General features: G+C 57.5%; 1 protein-coding gene across 9 annotated transcripts; it reads right to left on the bottom strand.

Moving 5' to 3' along the window:
- Positions 1-174: 174 nt before the first annotated feature.
- On the bottom strand, positions 175-14,433 carry SLC16A5 (solute carrier family 16 member 5). Of its 9 annotated transcripts, XM_036900142.2 has the most exons (6): positions 11,221-11,426; positions 10,033-10,201; positions 6,961-7,217; positions 4,312-4,455; positions 1,232-2,041; positions 175-1,058 (listed from the first exon to the last, which is right to left on the bottom strand). In XM_036900142.2, exons 3-6 carry the CDS (start codon positions 7,157-7,159, stop codon positions 811-813), a joined length of 1,401 nt encoding a protein of 466 aa, XP_036756037.2. In that variant the 5' UTR covers positions 7,160-7,217; positions 10,033-10,201; positions 11,221-11,426; the 3' UTR covers positions 175-810. The 9 variants fall into 9 exon arrangements, with proteins under 9 accessions (XP_036756037.2, XP_036756041.2, XP_036756044.2 ...); XM_036900146.2 differs by lacking the exons at positions 10,033-10,201; positions 11,221-11,426 and adding an exon at positions 14,351-14,433; XM_036900149.2 differs by lacking the exon at positions 10,033-10,201 and having other exon boundaries at positions 7,012-7,217; positions 11,221-11,435.
- Positions 14,434-14,591: the final 158 nt, after the last annotated feature.

The following is a 14,591-nucleotide window of genomic DNA, read 5'->3' as shown; positions in this document are numbered from 1 at the left end:
CTGATTAGTCAAGCCCCACCCCAGCACAAATCTTCCTGGCCATGTTACCAGGTAGGGTGAAGGAAGGTGACCCTGTAGCAGGCCCTGCTGAGAGTGTAGGGGACCCCTCAGACTTCACTGCTTCTAGGACCCAAGCCAGGAGCTCCCTTCAGTTCTTTGCACAGAGCCAGAGCAGGTACTCCACCCGACATTTAATCTGTCCGAATCCTGCATCTAGGCCAACTTCTCACCTGGCCCTCCACCACTGCGGGCCACAGCACATTCTCTCCCAGTGCCCTTCTTGCCAAGGTTCCAATCAGTGTGGGGCCTGGCAACTTGTGTTGGGGGCAGCCATCAGGCAAGGGCTGGGTCACTGGGGCATCAGGGCAAGGGCTAAGTCCCAAGAGGGTCTTAGAGCAGGGCTGAGCTCTCTGGAACTGTCTGGAGGCTGGAGGGCAAAGATCACATTGGAGCACCCAGGCTGAATTCGAGGGTCCAGTGTGTTGAGTTGTAGCAGCAGTAGTGGACAGCCAGCTGAGCTAAGCTGGCTGTGACAGGCCTGAGGCAGGCCTCAGACCCACCTTCCTGGGCCCCAGGAACTCTGCTACCCACGGGAAAAATTCAGGAGGACCTGCTCCTGGATTCTGCTAATTAGAAGGAAACCTGAGTCTTTGGAGGCCAGCCTTCAAGGTCCCCACTCCTGGCTGTGTCCCAAAGTACAGAGCCTGCATGGTCTTTGGCTCTGGGCAGTCCTTCACCCCAGCCCCTGGCAAAGCAGCTGGACATCCCATTCCTGGGCTGAGGCTGTGGTCACACATACGATCCCAGGGGTCAGACGCTGGTCACGTACATTATCTCAGTGCACAGTCGCTTCTCAGAACCATCTGTGCCCTCTACGATGGGGTTCCGCTCTGGGGCCACCTCTGGGATGGTTCCTTCGGCCTTCACCTGTCTGCCTTTCTTCTCCTTCTTCTGCAGGGCATAGAAGCCACCACCCATGAAGAGGGCAGCTGAGATGAGGAAGAAGCTTGACATGTAGAAAAGATAGCTAAAGTTGGTGGTGGTGTCCAGAACGAACCCTGAGGGACAGAGAATAAGTTAGACCACTTCCCAGAGCTACCAGGCCTCCCCTCCACTAGGGGAGACTGCTTGTCCAGACTGTTTCCCCTTGCCCCAGCCCCAGCCCCAGCCCCTGCCTGCCCAGGCCACGCCCTTGAACACCTGGCTTCCCAACTCCCTTCCAGGGCCTCACCAGCCAGTGGCGGGGAGATGAGGATGGAGATGCTCTCTAGGATGGTGAAGAGGCCCAGGGCACTGGAGAACCGGTCCATGGGGACAATGTCCATGAGGACCTGAAAGAGGAGGGCACCAATGCCACTCGTGGACACACTAGATACCAGGCAGTAAACCACCAGCACCCGGAAGTCAGCTGATGCCGCACACACCAGGTTGGAGAGCCCGCTGAGCAGGGTTGCCAGGCTGAACAGGTATTTGCGGTAGCCAGCAAAGTTCTGCCTGCCTGCCACCAGCCCAGCCATGGGCCGCAGGAAGATGTTGCTAAAGCCGATGATGGAGACGAGCAGGGCCGCCCTGTGCTCATCCACCCCGTGCCACAAGGCGTATGGCACTAGGAAGACATGTGGCAGGACGAGACCCAGGACCATCCACATGACACCCAGCGTGTACACGCGGTAGCCTGCATTGTGCCACAGGATGTCGAAGGCCAGGTAGCTCTGGATGGTTCGACCACACACTGTCAGGCAGCCGGGCGCAAGTGTCTTGGAAGGTGGAAGTGGGCCTTCTATGGTCTCAGGAGCCAAGCTGGTAGCTACAGGCCTCAGGATGGCCCCGCTGACACAGCAGTGGAGAAAAACCCCGCCGAAGACAAGGAAGGTGCCCCTCCAGCCCAGGTCCTCCAGGAGGTAGCGGGAGAGCAGCGGCCAGAGTGTGATGCCCAGGGAGACTCCCACCGAGGCCAGTGCATTGGCCAGCGCCTGCCGGCGGCTGAAGTAGAAGCCCAGCACCGTGATGGTTGCCTGGAAGCTGAAGCACAAACCCAGGCCTGCAGAGGGAGAGGGGAGACAGCGTGAGGGCGTTCTGGGGCCTGCCTCCCACACCTAGAGTGAGGTCATGGGGTCATGTCCCACGTCGGCCCTCCTTCCGTCCTAGCCCAGATGCAATTCCAGTCCCCAGGGATTTAAGATGGACTCAGCCAGCTTGCCACCTGCCTAGAAGTGTCTTGTCCCTCAGATCTGCCCTCCTAAGGCTGCCAGGGGCACACCCATCCCCCTTCGCAAAACATTTCAGGGGGATCTTTAAAAATCTAAATTAGGTTCGGTCTCTCTCCTGCTTAACACCTTCTGAAGACTTCCCATCATGCCCAGAAAACATCCGAAGTATTTACCATGTCCTGGAAGGCTCTGCACAGTCTGGCTTCTGGTCACCTCTTGGGTGCCATATAGGGCCACTCTCCCTGTCACTCACCAGAATCAAGTCACACCAGTTTCTTTCCCTTCCTCTGGACAGCAACCTGCTCCCTACATCAGGACGTGTGCAGTTGCCATTCCCTCTGCCTGGAATATGCTTCCCCCAGACTTCCGGCCCCTGACTCAGCTCAGATGCCACCTCCCACCGACTCCGTGCCTGCCCCCGCGCAGCTGAGCATGCTGCAGAGAAAGCTCAGCCCTCCATGATGACCAGCCTCAGGTGGGCCCTCCAGCCACCAGTGATGCCCCTACGGTTCCCTTGTCTACTTACTCTCCTGCCCTCCAAATAGCCACCGGGCCTCTTTCCTCCATGTACCCTGACATCACTCCCCTGCCAGCCGGCCTCCTGTGACAACGCGGTAGCCTGCATTGTCAAGGGCACGATCAGACAAGCACATCCCTCCAATAATTTCCCTGTCTCCGCATCATCCATTTTCCCTCTTTGCTAGATCATTCTCCTTCATTGTTATTTCTCTCATTAAAAACAAAGCAAAACCCTCTTTTGACCCCCCCAGCCTCTCCTGGGTACTGGCCCATTTCTCTGCTCCCCTTACACCAAAATTTCTTGGAAATATTGTTTATCTGCACTGTCTCCAATTTCCGTCCTGTTCTCTTTCGAACCTATTCCAACCAGAGATTTTGCTCCGGAGTTTTTCTTGCCAAGGTCACCAACCTCTGTGTTGCCAAATCAAACATCTGAGCCTGGTCCCTACTCCAGCTAATCACTCCCTCCTCCTTGCACACTTTCTCCACTTGCTTCCTCAGGAAGCCCCACTCTCCTGGTTCTCCTTCCCCACCTCTGTCACCTCTTCCTGCCCAGACTGCTACACACTGGAGTGTCCTGCAGCTCAGTTCTTAGGCCTCAGTTGTCCACCCTCATTCCCTTAGTGCCAGCAGGGCAACATCCCAAGACTTGAATACGAGCTATCTCATGATTCCCCTGCTGCCCACTCCAGCTCAGGGCTTGTTCCCTGAACTCCAGACCGGATACTCCAAATCTGAGTTCTTCGTCCTCCTGCACACCGGGCAAAAAATTTGGTGTTACCCTTGGCTCTGGAAACGCGTGTCCTCTTTGACTCTTCTCTGCACCTCACGTGCAATCCTGAACCTAACTACTTCTCTTCTCCCCCACTATACTACCTGGCTTAAGGTATAACCACCCGGGTTAAGCCCATGCCCCTACCTCTTCTCCTGCCCCTGGCTTAACCCCCCCTGCAGCATGTTCTCCAGACCGCAGCGGGAGTAGTGCCCTACAAAGAGCGGCTGGATGACATCACTTGCCACTCTGCCCAAAACCCTCAAATGACTTCCCATCTTACTACAAAGCCTTTTAGGAACTAAGCCCCCATCTGCCCTCTGCCCGCCGTTTGATCCCCCTGTTCACGCCCCTCTATCCCACTGGCCACCTCAATGCCCTGGGAGCACTTCTGGTCCTTTGCACTTGCTGTTCCTGCTGCCTGGAATGCTCTTCCCGGGAAGGCCTGGTGGCTGACTGCCTCACCTCCATTCGCTGTCTGCCCAAGTGTTACTGTCTCTGCAAGGCCTTCCTTGAAGTCCCTGTTGAAAATAGCACTCTACCCCAACCCTGATTTATCTTCTAAGTTCTAGATATTCTACGCCTACGTCCTTCCTTGTTGACTCTGCCCACCCCCACCCCAAGCCGGGGCACTATCACATCAGCTGTCCTGTCTTCTCATGTGCTTGTCATGATCAAAAATAATCTTTCTTATTTATCTTATGTAACTGTAAGTAGCCCCAGAGATCAGTAGCTTTGCCTGCTCTGTTCACTTGTGCCTGGCACTTTCTAGTAGGTGCCCAGATATTCGTGAAATGGAATGACAGTCACCTGTGATGAATCCTGCTGTGAGGTAGAACTGACTAAGGGTGTGGCAGAAGGAGCTGGCCACCATGCCCAGGCTGGCCAGCACGCCCCCCAGCATTACCGTCACTCTGCAGCCAAAGCGTCCCACCAGCACGCTGCACAGGGGTCCTGTGGGAAGGAGACAGGGAGGGGCAGGGATAAGGGGCCAGCCAGCAGGTGGCAGCTGACTGAGGTCTGCAGGGAGGGGGAGAGTGAAGCAGGGAGGAGGGGCTTCCACCAGGCCAGGTGGCTTAAAGGGCAGGAGCCCTGGAGCCCTCAAGCCTGGATTCTGATCCCCACCCTGCCACAGACTGGCTATGGGTCCCAGCAAGGCCCATCCCTCTCTGTGTCTCAGTTTCTTCCCCTACATAATGGGGGGTCAGACTGGGTAAGGTGGAAGGGCAGGCCCTGTATTGTTCAGTTTGTCACTGAAAGAATCCCCAGAAGGACAGACTGAGGCCCTTTGCTGCACTGACATGAAGCCGCTTCTATCCAGGTGAAAGAGGACTGGCTCATGACCTAGGTGGACAGCCCTCGCTGGGGGTCTGTCTTGGTAGGCGAGGGTCCCAGGGCATCTAAATCACGGTGAGCATTTCCAGCCCCTGCTCTTCTTTCCCTGACCTTCCAAAAGTTGGGCCACAGTCCTCCCACCACCATCCGACCTGTCTACAGTGGACAGCCTGGGGCCCTGGACCATTCTGCACCCTCTTGCACTGGCCTCTGGAGCGCTCTGCACCATCTCCCCTCCCCATCACTTCCAGCCCCCAGTCTTGCACCCAGATGTTTGTCTCCCAGTGGAGAGGGCCCTCCTCCACCCCACTCCTACCCTGACCTGTGTTCTCACTAGCCCAGACCCAGAGTAGAAATGAGCCAGTCCTGGCCGGCTGCTCCTGGCAGCTGGCAGGGCCCCATTCATCAAGTTCCCTGCCCCCAGTGTCTTCAGAGCTACTCTCCCAGTGCGCAAAGGGACAGGGAAAGTGTGTGTTTGTGTTTGGGGTGGAAAGGGGCTGTGTAGGTGTGAGCCAGTATGAGTGTGGCAGTGACAGAGGAAGTGAGCAGCCTGTCCTCATGGATAATTAAGCAGAGGCAGCTGTAGAGAGGTGAGGCTTTGGAATGACCACCAACCCATACGTCCTCCCCACTCCCATGCTTTGGCCTGACTTAGGAAAGGTGACATTGGGGAAAGCCCTGACTCATGGAGTTGGGGTGGGGGCTGGGACATCAGCAGCTGAGCTGAGAGCGCGGGGTGCTGGGGTGGGGGCGCTGGGAGGCGGAGGCGCTGCCCCTGCCCCTAACTCACTCTGCAACCTTGTGCAGCCCTTGCATTTTGTGCTTGCTTCCCCCATCTCTGAAACGCCTGGGATCAGTACTTTCAAGTTAAAAATTTCTACAATACTCTGAATGAGCATAACCTAAAGGTGTGTGTGTATGTAAGAGAGACCAACAGACAGACAGGAGTCCCAGCAGGCCCACTGGGATGGTGGTGTGCCCGCCAGAGGGTGGTGAGTCTACAGCTGTCTGGGGAGTGGGGTTCCCCACTGGATACCTGGTTCCCAGCCCTTGGCCCAAACCTCTCTCGCGCTGCTTAGAAGGAAACATTTGAGATTCCCACTTCTGCCCCAGCTTTGTAGGCGAAAGAGCCATGTGGTCTGGGCTAGGCCTGGCCTTTCCCTTTGCCCTGAGCCCATGTCCAGGTGGTGGGTTCAGGAACTATCCCAGCCTGACCTCCCTCTGAATTGGAGGTTGGGGCCTGGGACAATAAGCAGACTGCTGGTGCCAGGTGGAGGGAGTGGCAGGAGGTAGGCAGGAAGATGGGGTCATCCAAGGCAAGCAAATACGTGCATGGGGAGAGCCCTGTAGGGCCTGATGTGAGATCTGACGCCAGTTGACAGGCACCTCCCTTGAGGAGAGCTCCCAGGAACAGGGGGCAGGCCCTAGCCAAGGCTACTGTAGAGCCCTTCCCCCTGGGCTGGGGTCAGGGTGAGGGGGTCACATTCCTGGAGGAGCCAACCAGGAAATGAAGGAGGGCCTGCCTTCCCTCCACCTCCCCAGCCCTTGCCAACCACTCACACTTGCTTCCTGGTGGGGGATAGGCTTCTGCCCTGACCCCATCTTGCTCCTGATGTCTTCCTCTATTCCCCTTTCCTGTTCTGACGCCCCCTGCATGAGGGTCTCCAAGTAATAATAATTGCTAGTACTAGGCTTACATTTCCCTAGCACTTAGCACCTGCTGGGGTGTCTCATGTGAGCTTCCCTGTGATCCCCGGTGAGAGGCGGGTAGGATGCTGCGTGTTACCTTCATTACTGCACAGAAAGAGGCTGAGATTCAGAGACATCGCCCAGGCACCCTCACAGTCTGGATTCATCCTCCAGGGGCCAGGGGCCACACAGAGAAGACTGACTTTGCATCTTGAGTGCCTCTCCACCCTCCTTCTCTCCTCAGCCTGCCCAGCCCAGTGGGATTCCAGCAGGGGTTGTGGGGGTGGGGGCCTGGCCATGCTGAAATCAGGTGAAATCTTAGGAATTCACACTGAGAGGCAAAGCCCATGGCCTCAGAAAGAGGTACCCAGGAGGCTGGGGAGGCTCCGGAACCCCAGGCTGTTCTTCATCCCTCCCGCTCCCCAGGCTGCTCACCCCCTGCATGGAGCATGGCTGTCAGGATGGACGGGAACCAGGAGGTCTCACTGTTGCTGGCCTGGAACTCATGCTGCAGTTCGGTGAAGAAGATGCCAGCGCATGTGGGGAAGCCCAGGGTGAGGCCTTGGGTCACCAGGGAGGCCACCAGTACCACCCAGGCCCAGCAGCCCTCTGTGCGCTCCCGGATCTGGGGCATCCTCTGCCTTGAGTGCTGTTTGTCCCGGCTTCACGGCTGCTACCACTGCCTGGGCCACCTGAAGAGGGGACAGAATGGAGCTGCCAGCCTGGTCCACCTGCTGCCTTCCCTGGATGGCTGAAACTGTCCCTTCTTGTCCCAGCACCAGGGATCACAGAAGGGCACCGCCCCTGGGAGGTGGCCTGAGGCCCACACGTTGGCCTTGGCATCTCCTTTCACCCAGCCTGGCAGGAGGGGCAGGCAGGGGAGCAATCAGTGGGGCAAGGTAGGTGGGTGGAATTCTTTCCAGTTGTTACGTCATTTGGTGTTCAGGAGGTAGGACGAGCCTTGGGCCCCTACGCACAGTAGGCACTCAGCAGCTGCTTGTAGAACGGGACAGGCCTCCAGAGCCAGCGTGGTCCCTGAGCTGCCATAAGCACACACACCATCCGTTTTCAAATATTCATATCCAGGCTTCCTGCACACAAACACAGACTTTCGCAATGCCACCTTAATAGCTGGGCTCACTGTCAGTGCTATTGCGAAGGCCGAGGTGAGCAAGCTGGGGCTGGGTGCAGCCAAGGAATGTCCACAAAAGGGCTTCACAAGGGCACCAACCAGGTGGTTTTCAAGGAGAAGGCCCAGATCTCATCCGAAATCCCCCTCTGATGCCCCTTTTACAAAGAACTTGTGCTGAGTAATGATCCACCACCTGCAAGGGCTTCTCTGAGCACCCATCACACATGAACACACACACAACACATACACAGTCACAAGGAGACATGTACCAAGATGCACACTCACACAAACAAGCAGAGACACACAGACATGCCCTAACACAGACATACATGGAGACACACACATTCCCACAGACAGATGGAGACACACACAGCCACAAAGGCACACAGGCTTACAGGCAGACACACACACACACACACACACACACACACAGAAGAGTCTGGAGACACACAGACACACACACAGTCACACATACGGATACACATGGACATATACAGGGACGTACACATAGATACAAGCAGACAAGCCCAGAGACACAAACGAATGCACACAGACACACAAAAACAATCATACACCGCAGACAGACAGACAGACACACACCCCCTCATGCCTCTGGCTCAGTCCTATCTCAGGTCCTTGCCCCCACCCAGCCACTACCTGTCATCACAGAAGCTGCCACAACCAGGCCAGAGCCCCAAGGCCAACTCCCCAAATGCAGGGCCCTTTTCCAGTCCCCTCTGTCCTGGCTGTCCTCCTGCTCCCGGGTCGCCTCCACCTCAGACCTCACCGGCACCGCACCGGGCTCCAGGCTGGAGCAGGACTCGGTGAAGCCAAAGGAACCCATAAGCTACTGTTCCCATAAGCTACCGCTCCCTCCTTTTGGCCCCAGGTCCTGGGAAGATCCATGGAAACTTGGGAAACATCAGAAATATGAAACCCCTCTTCCTGCCAAGCCCAGCACCCCACACCTTACCCCCAGGGCCAGGAGCTGTAAACTAGCGGGAAGCTAGATCCACCCTGAACTGCCTCCTGCCTGTGCACCACTCTCTTCTCTGGGCACAAAGCCTCCTCCCTCCCTGAGGACACTGCTAAGGTGAGCACCCCATTCATCCCAGCCTTAAGGGGTGTGTGTGTGTGTGTGTGTGTGGCCTTGAGCCCCGTGTGGGGCCTGGGAGCACTCCTGCCTTCTGGGTCCTGCATGTGACACAGGTCCCAGATATCTCTCAGCCCAGATCGATGGCCCTGGCCCAGCTCCGGTCTTGGGGCAAACCTCAGATAAGGGCTCCCCAGAAAACTGGCTCTCGCCCCTTTCAGGATTTCTGTTTCCCCAGCAGATGGAAAGGCCACCGGTGCCGCCTGATCCTCTCTGTGCTGGCCTGAAGGTCAAGCGTCCACAGCCTTCTCCACAGTCACCCCTCCTCCCTGACACATCCTGGCCCCTCGGTCTTCCTGGACCTGCCACTTTCCCCTCCTTCCCAGAAGGGCCACCAGCCTTTCTCTGCTGCCAACTTCCTCCCACCCCTCCCTTCTCTGCTGCCCACCCCTCCTCCCCCAGCCCCAAACCCTGACAGTTTCTCTTCAGAGCAGCATGCTGACCAAGAGGTGGCACCTGGAGCCTGGAGGCCGGGCCCAGCTCATCCACTCCCCAGCTCTGGTCCCTTCCTGCTCATCCTTGTCCTGACCTTCTATGGAGAGCTCTCTTCGGCGCCCTTCTTGGCAGATAATTCTCTGGACAGCCTCTTTGAGGACTTTGTCCAGGTCTCTGACCTTCACCCTGTATCCACACTCCCTCCAAACCTGTTGTTGGGGCCAGGGCTAGCTCTTACAGCTTTTCCTCCCTCCAGGGCTCCTGGGACAATGAGCCCCGGAAACCCTAAGCACCTTTGCTCTCTCTCTGCACGCTGTGAGCCCTGCCTCCTGGTCCGAGGGCCCCTGGCCTCCCTCTGGGAGCTCCCCTGCACACTGGGCCCTCTGTGAGGGGGCCATCCCCTCGCACACCCCCAGCAACTCCCAGGTCACACATAGATTTTATGCCCAGTTGGCCCTCCAGCCCCCTCCCCCAGCAAGCTGGCCCCTCCTCAGAAACTTGGCTGCCAAGTTCCCAAAATTCTTACCAGAAATTAGTCTGGTTGGTCCTTCAAGATTCAGCCCTGGCAGCACTCCTAGGAAGTGACCTTGCCCCCTGCCACCCTCCCCAGGCTGGGCTGGTCCCCCTCCTCTGTTTCTCTCCTGAATAGTTGACCCACATTGGACTGGATCATTCCCTTGTCATCGCTGATGCCCCTGCCCCTTATCCCATCTACACTGTGAGCAAGGACCCATACACACCTTCCACCTGGCCTCGGCTGAACACAGAGGATATTAATGTGACCCACCTGTGCTCCACCAGGGGCAGGCAGGTCCAGGACCAAGGGCGACCTGGCTTCTGGGCAGGCAGGTCCATTCCAGAAGACTCAGCACAGCCAGCAAGAGGGGGCTGGGGGTTCTGGCTCCGCCTCTGCCCCAGCAGGAAGCAGCTTTTCCTCTGTATTGGGAACCCTGAGTCTGGTGCATGGTCGGGGCAGGGAGGAAGACATGGTGGCGGACACTTCATTCTCACCTCATAGGGCTGCAAGTTAGCAGACTTCCATGGGAGCTGCCTACCCCAGGCCTCAGGCTCCCCCAGCCCAGAGCGAGGCCACCTTCATGCCCAAGTGTCAGGAAGCTGGGCTGTGGGCAGGGCACAAGTGCAGATGACATTCCTTGTCCTCCATTGCAACCAGCCCCTGGTCTGTTGTTAGGAGTTCCCATCTGCTGACAAGGCCCCCGCTAAGCCCTCAGAATCCCTTCCCTGCCCCCCTGAGCTCGCAGGCAGGGCCGCAGTGGAGAGCCCACACTCTCATGCAGGGGTTTGGGGTCAGGGGGCTGGTGTCCAGAGTGGAGGGGCCACTCCCTCTCCCAAGGTGGGAGACGGTAAGAGGAAAAGGGTGAACCACCCCCAGAGCCCTGAACGGATGAGCAGCTCCGGAAGACCCCTGCCTCCCCAGACCCCGAGTCCGGCAGGCTTCCTGGCCTGGAGTCCAGGACACAGGGCTGTAGGGGTACTGCGAGAGCCATCCTGAGCTTGGGGCTCACAAGTCCCCAAACCCCTGTACTACGCAGAGGCCCCGGAAGGAAGGAGGGGGTTCCAGAGATCTATCAGACGATTAAGTCACCCTCCTCCCTTCTCTGCCCCAAAACACACCCCTACATTTCCCACAGGGCCAGGTGACCACAGGGGTGTGGGACAGGCAACAGGGCCTTCAGGACCTGTTCTCAGCCTGTCCGCCGGTGTCTACCGGCTTTCCCACCGTCTCCAGGATGGCTCTCCTCTGGATGGGGCTTCTGGGGTGCCCAGACTGCCCGTGGAGATTTCAGACCAGGCCTTGGGTGGTGCCCGCGCCTCTCCCAGTATTCCCTCCGCAGGCCGCGGAGGGCAGGGTCACTCCGGAGAACCCCATCCGGCGGGCGGGGCGGGGGGTGTCCCCACCACCCCGGGCTGGGGAGGCCCAGGAATAGGCCAGAAGGACTTTACGGATGCTCACCCAGAGCCGGTCACGGGCGCGAAGGCCCGGGAGGCCCACGGCGGGCGGGCCTGCGACGGCTCTGTCGCCCGGCGGGAGGACGCCCGGGGCTTGCGGACCCGGGGGCCCGCTCACCGGCTCGCACCCCCGGCGCAGCGGCGCCCCACTCCCGCCGAGCCCGCCCGCGGTGGAGGCGGCCGGACGCCGGGGCGGGCCGCGGGCACCGGCCCAGATCCTCGGCCCCCGAGGGGCGGGCCCGCCTCCGCGGAGCCGAGGAGGGGGAGGCGCGGGCAGGGCCCGCACCCCATCTCAGCCCGGCCCAGCCCTCCGCGCCGCCGGCGCGGTCCGGGAAGTCCGGCGGGCTGCGGGGCCGGCTCGGCGGCTCTATTTGCGTGTCGTTAGCATGTAATTTGCATAACCCGCAGGCCTACTTTCGCGCCAGTGGGTTTTCCCGCCCCGGTTTCTAAGTCCCCAGGAGCCGGACGGAGGAAACGTGTGAAAAAGAGTGCAACTCCCCGCGGAGTGGTGCGGGAGGCCGGGGCTGCCCAGAGACCAGAGCCTGGAGCTTCCAGGGCCGCAGCCAGGGGCAACCCCAGGAGGCCGCTGCAGGGGAGCCGCGAAGAGGGCGACGGCTCAGCCCTGGGGGCAGGTCCGAGGACGCCAGCCACCTCCGCACGCACCCCTCAGAACTGCAGGTCCTTTTCCAGCGTCTTCCCGACCTAGCCGGCCCTCCACATACATTATTTAAAGTTCACTCAATTATTACGAAGTTACAGTAATCAACACAATGTGACCCTAGCGTTTTAGGACAGACATACAAATCAATGGAGTAGAACTAAGAATAAACCCTTACATTTATGGTCAGTTGGTTTCCCACAAGAAAATGAGGGACATCGTTGTGACAATCAGGTGTGGAATAAAAACACCGGGAGAAGGGGATAGGATTCATTAAAGTTTATCCATGGTTTGAGAGGGGTGACCCCGGCCTTGGGGAGGTCCAATATAGGGGACAAAGGGGATCATACTCAGGACCTACACCACAGCTCAGCACTCTTCGCCTCAGCCTGGCCCAGTCCTCTGAATGGCAGTGCCTGCCTCTGGGTACTCAGAAGAGGCTGGGTACTCCACCCCATCCCTGGGTACTCTGATGGGACCCAGGGACTCAATACCCAGGGATTTCCTGAAGGCTCTTACCCTGTCTGAAAAAAAACTCAACCAGGGAGGTTTCCCAGGATCCCACTGTCTTCCAAGGGACCTCACCTTCACCTTCAATCTCTACTTCACCAAGATGAAGTCGATAGAGCTGTGGGACACTCCTTCTACCCTCCTGGACTCTAGTGAGTCTCCCACCAGGCTGGTCACTGTGGCTATAGTACTCAGAGCCAGGGTCTGTGGCTCCCACAGACAGTCCCACAGCCTTCTTCTGTGACTCTGTCCCCTAATTGCAGGTCTGAGTGCACAGCCTTAGTCACCAGGCCCAGTTTTGTTAGAGCTTAAGATGGCAGCTGTCAATAGGGGTGGTGTGTGTGTGTGTGACCTGGGACCTAGAATTGGAAGGGCCATGATCTGACAGAAAGGGAACTGAATCATTTTTTCAAAAGGAGAGGGAGGCACCTGCTCAAAATCATATATTTTTAGATATTAATAGTGAGTAATTAGTAGTTAACAGCACAACTGCCATACATCAGTAATAATCAGCACCACCACATTCTAGTGATGGTCAGCTGAACCCCCTGAGATCTTTGCACGTGCATGGTTGTTCCCTTTCCCTGTCACACTCTCTCCTGATGATACTTGTCTTTACCTGGTTGGCCCCTCATTGACCTTCAGGTATCAGCTTAGGAGCCCCTTCCTCCAGGAAGGCCTCCGAGACCTCTTAAGTTGAGGCATTAGTCATGCTGGGTATTTTGTGTCTCCCACACTAAGCTCCCTGAGGCTTAGGAGCGTTCTGGCCTGGTTGATCAGCACCTCTGCAGCACCTAGCACAGTGTATAGCACAGAATAACAATAGCCATAACAAGAGTCAACATGTATGGGGCACACGGTTCTAAGTGCGGTCCACACATTGACTTACTGGCTGAATGAAGGAATGGAGTATTGCCCACTGAAGTCACTCCTCATTCCTGTGTATTTCCCAGGACCTGGGATCCTTAAAAAATATGTTAATTACTTGAAAGCTCCAGGATGGGTTCCTGATCTTTCTGCCCCTCTCCCCAGCTTTCGGCCTCTGGCTGTGACCCTGTGGTGTCCCTGGCATAGCCAGAGTGACCTTTGCACTGTCACAAACAACAAGTAAAAACAGAAAAAAAACTCCATCTTAAAGACAAGATTGCATTTTAAAACCCAAGAAGTCAAAAAGTTGGTTTCTTAACATAACAGCCAATAACCCAGCCCACCTTGGGAGCAGGACAGGCAGTCTTGATTGACAAGCTCCCGAACCAGGAAGCTGCTATCCTGGGAGGGGACCAGAGCAGTAAATTTCTTGTGCTAAGTTAATTTTGCAGAATTACCTAGAGGACTGATAAGAAACTTAATGTCTCATCAAAGATACTTGAGACCACTTAACAAGCCCTCACCCCTAGCCCTTTTTAACATTCCTGAAAAATCCTTAAAAGGGGGAACCCCCAACCTTTCAGTGCCCTCCTCCCTCTGAGGTTGCCCGCACCTTCTAAGTAACTTTAAATAAAACTTTGACTCTGCTTCATTACTGTGTCTCTGCCCTTCAAGTCTTTGTTGCGGCGGGGACAAGGACCGCGGAAAATACACAACGCTCCCCCAACACCACCAGCCTCGCCAGCTTCCTCTTCAGACTGGGCCCCACCTCTGTTCTCCGTTCCAGGGCCTCTCCCTCTCCTTCACCCTCGCGGTCACATCCAGCTAATCAACTTCTGCTGACTCTTCCCTCGGGAGGCTTGCTCTTTTCTTGTCTTCTCTTTTCCTTTTCCAGCCCACACTCTGACACTGAGCCTTGATGGGACCTCTCTGCCAGCCCCGCACCCCCACCCCTGCCCGGACTTCCAGATTCACTTTCCGAAAGCAACCTGCTTCCCAGGCGCTGCGCTGGAAAGCCTCCCTGGGCTTTGGGCTCCTGAACCGCTCCGCCTGCGCCTCGGCGGGGCTCTGGTGTGCACACCCATTTCCGGATACTCACAGCCCTTGCACCCCACAGCGCACTCATCCAATTCGCCTCCTCCGCCGCGCCGTGCCACTGTGCGTCCCTGCCCTCCCTCCCCCTCCTCATGCCCTCAGTCCCCTCCAGAGCCTTCTCTCTCCTGCCACTCAGCCTGGGTCAGGCCACTCCCCGGAGGGCCTCCCTCCGTGGTGTGTTCAAGTTCAGATTTCTTTTGGCTCCAGGTTTCCTGCTGGCCCCACCCTTCCCTTTGCTCCAGCCT

This window comes from Manis pentadactyla, chromosome 4 (genome assembly GCF_030020395.1).
Source record: "Manis pentadactyla isolate mManPen7 chromosome 4, mManPen7.hap1, whole genome shotgun sequence".
NCBI lineage: Eukaryota > Metazoa > Chordata > Mammalia > Pholidota > Manidae > Manis > Manis pentadactyla.
Note: the sequence above shows the minus strand (reverse complement) of the source record. Positions and strands in the feature narration are given on the sequence as shown.

Coding starts and splice junctions, on each gene's coding strand:
- SLC16A5 (XM_036900146.2), bottom strand. CDS start 7,159: ATGCCCCAGATCCGGGAGCGCACAGAGGGCTGCTGGGCCTGGGTGGTA. Junction 4,456..6,960: donor AGCCATGCTCCATGCAGGGG/GTGAGCAGCCTG, acceptor TCCTTCCCACAG/GACCCCTGTGCAGCGTGCTG. Junction 1,059..1,231: donor CATCTCCCCGCCACTGGCTG/GTGAGGCCCTGG, acceptor TCTGTCCCTCAG/GGTTCGTTCTGGACACCACC.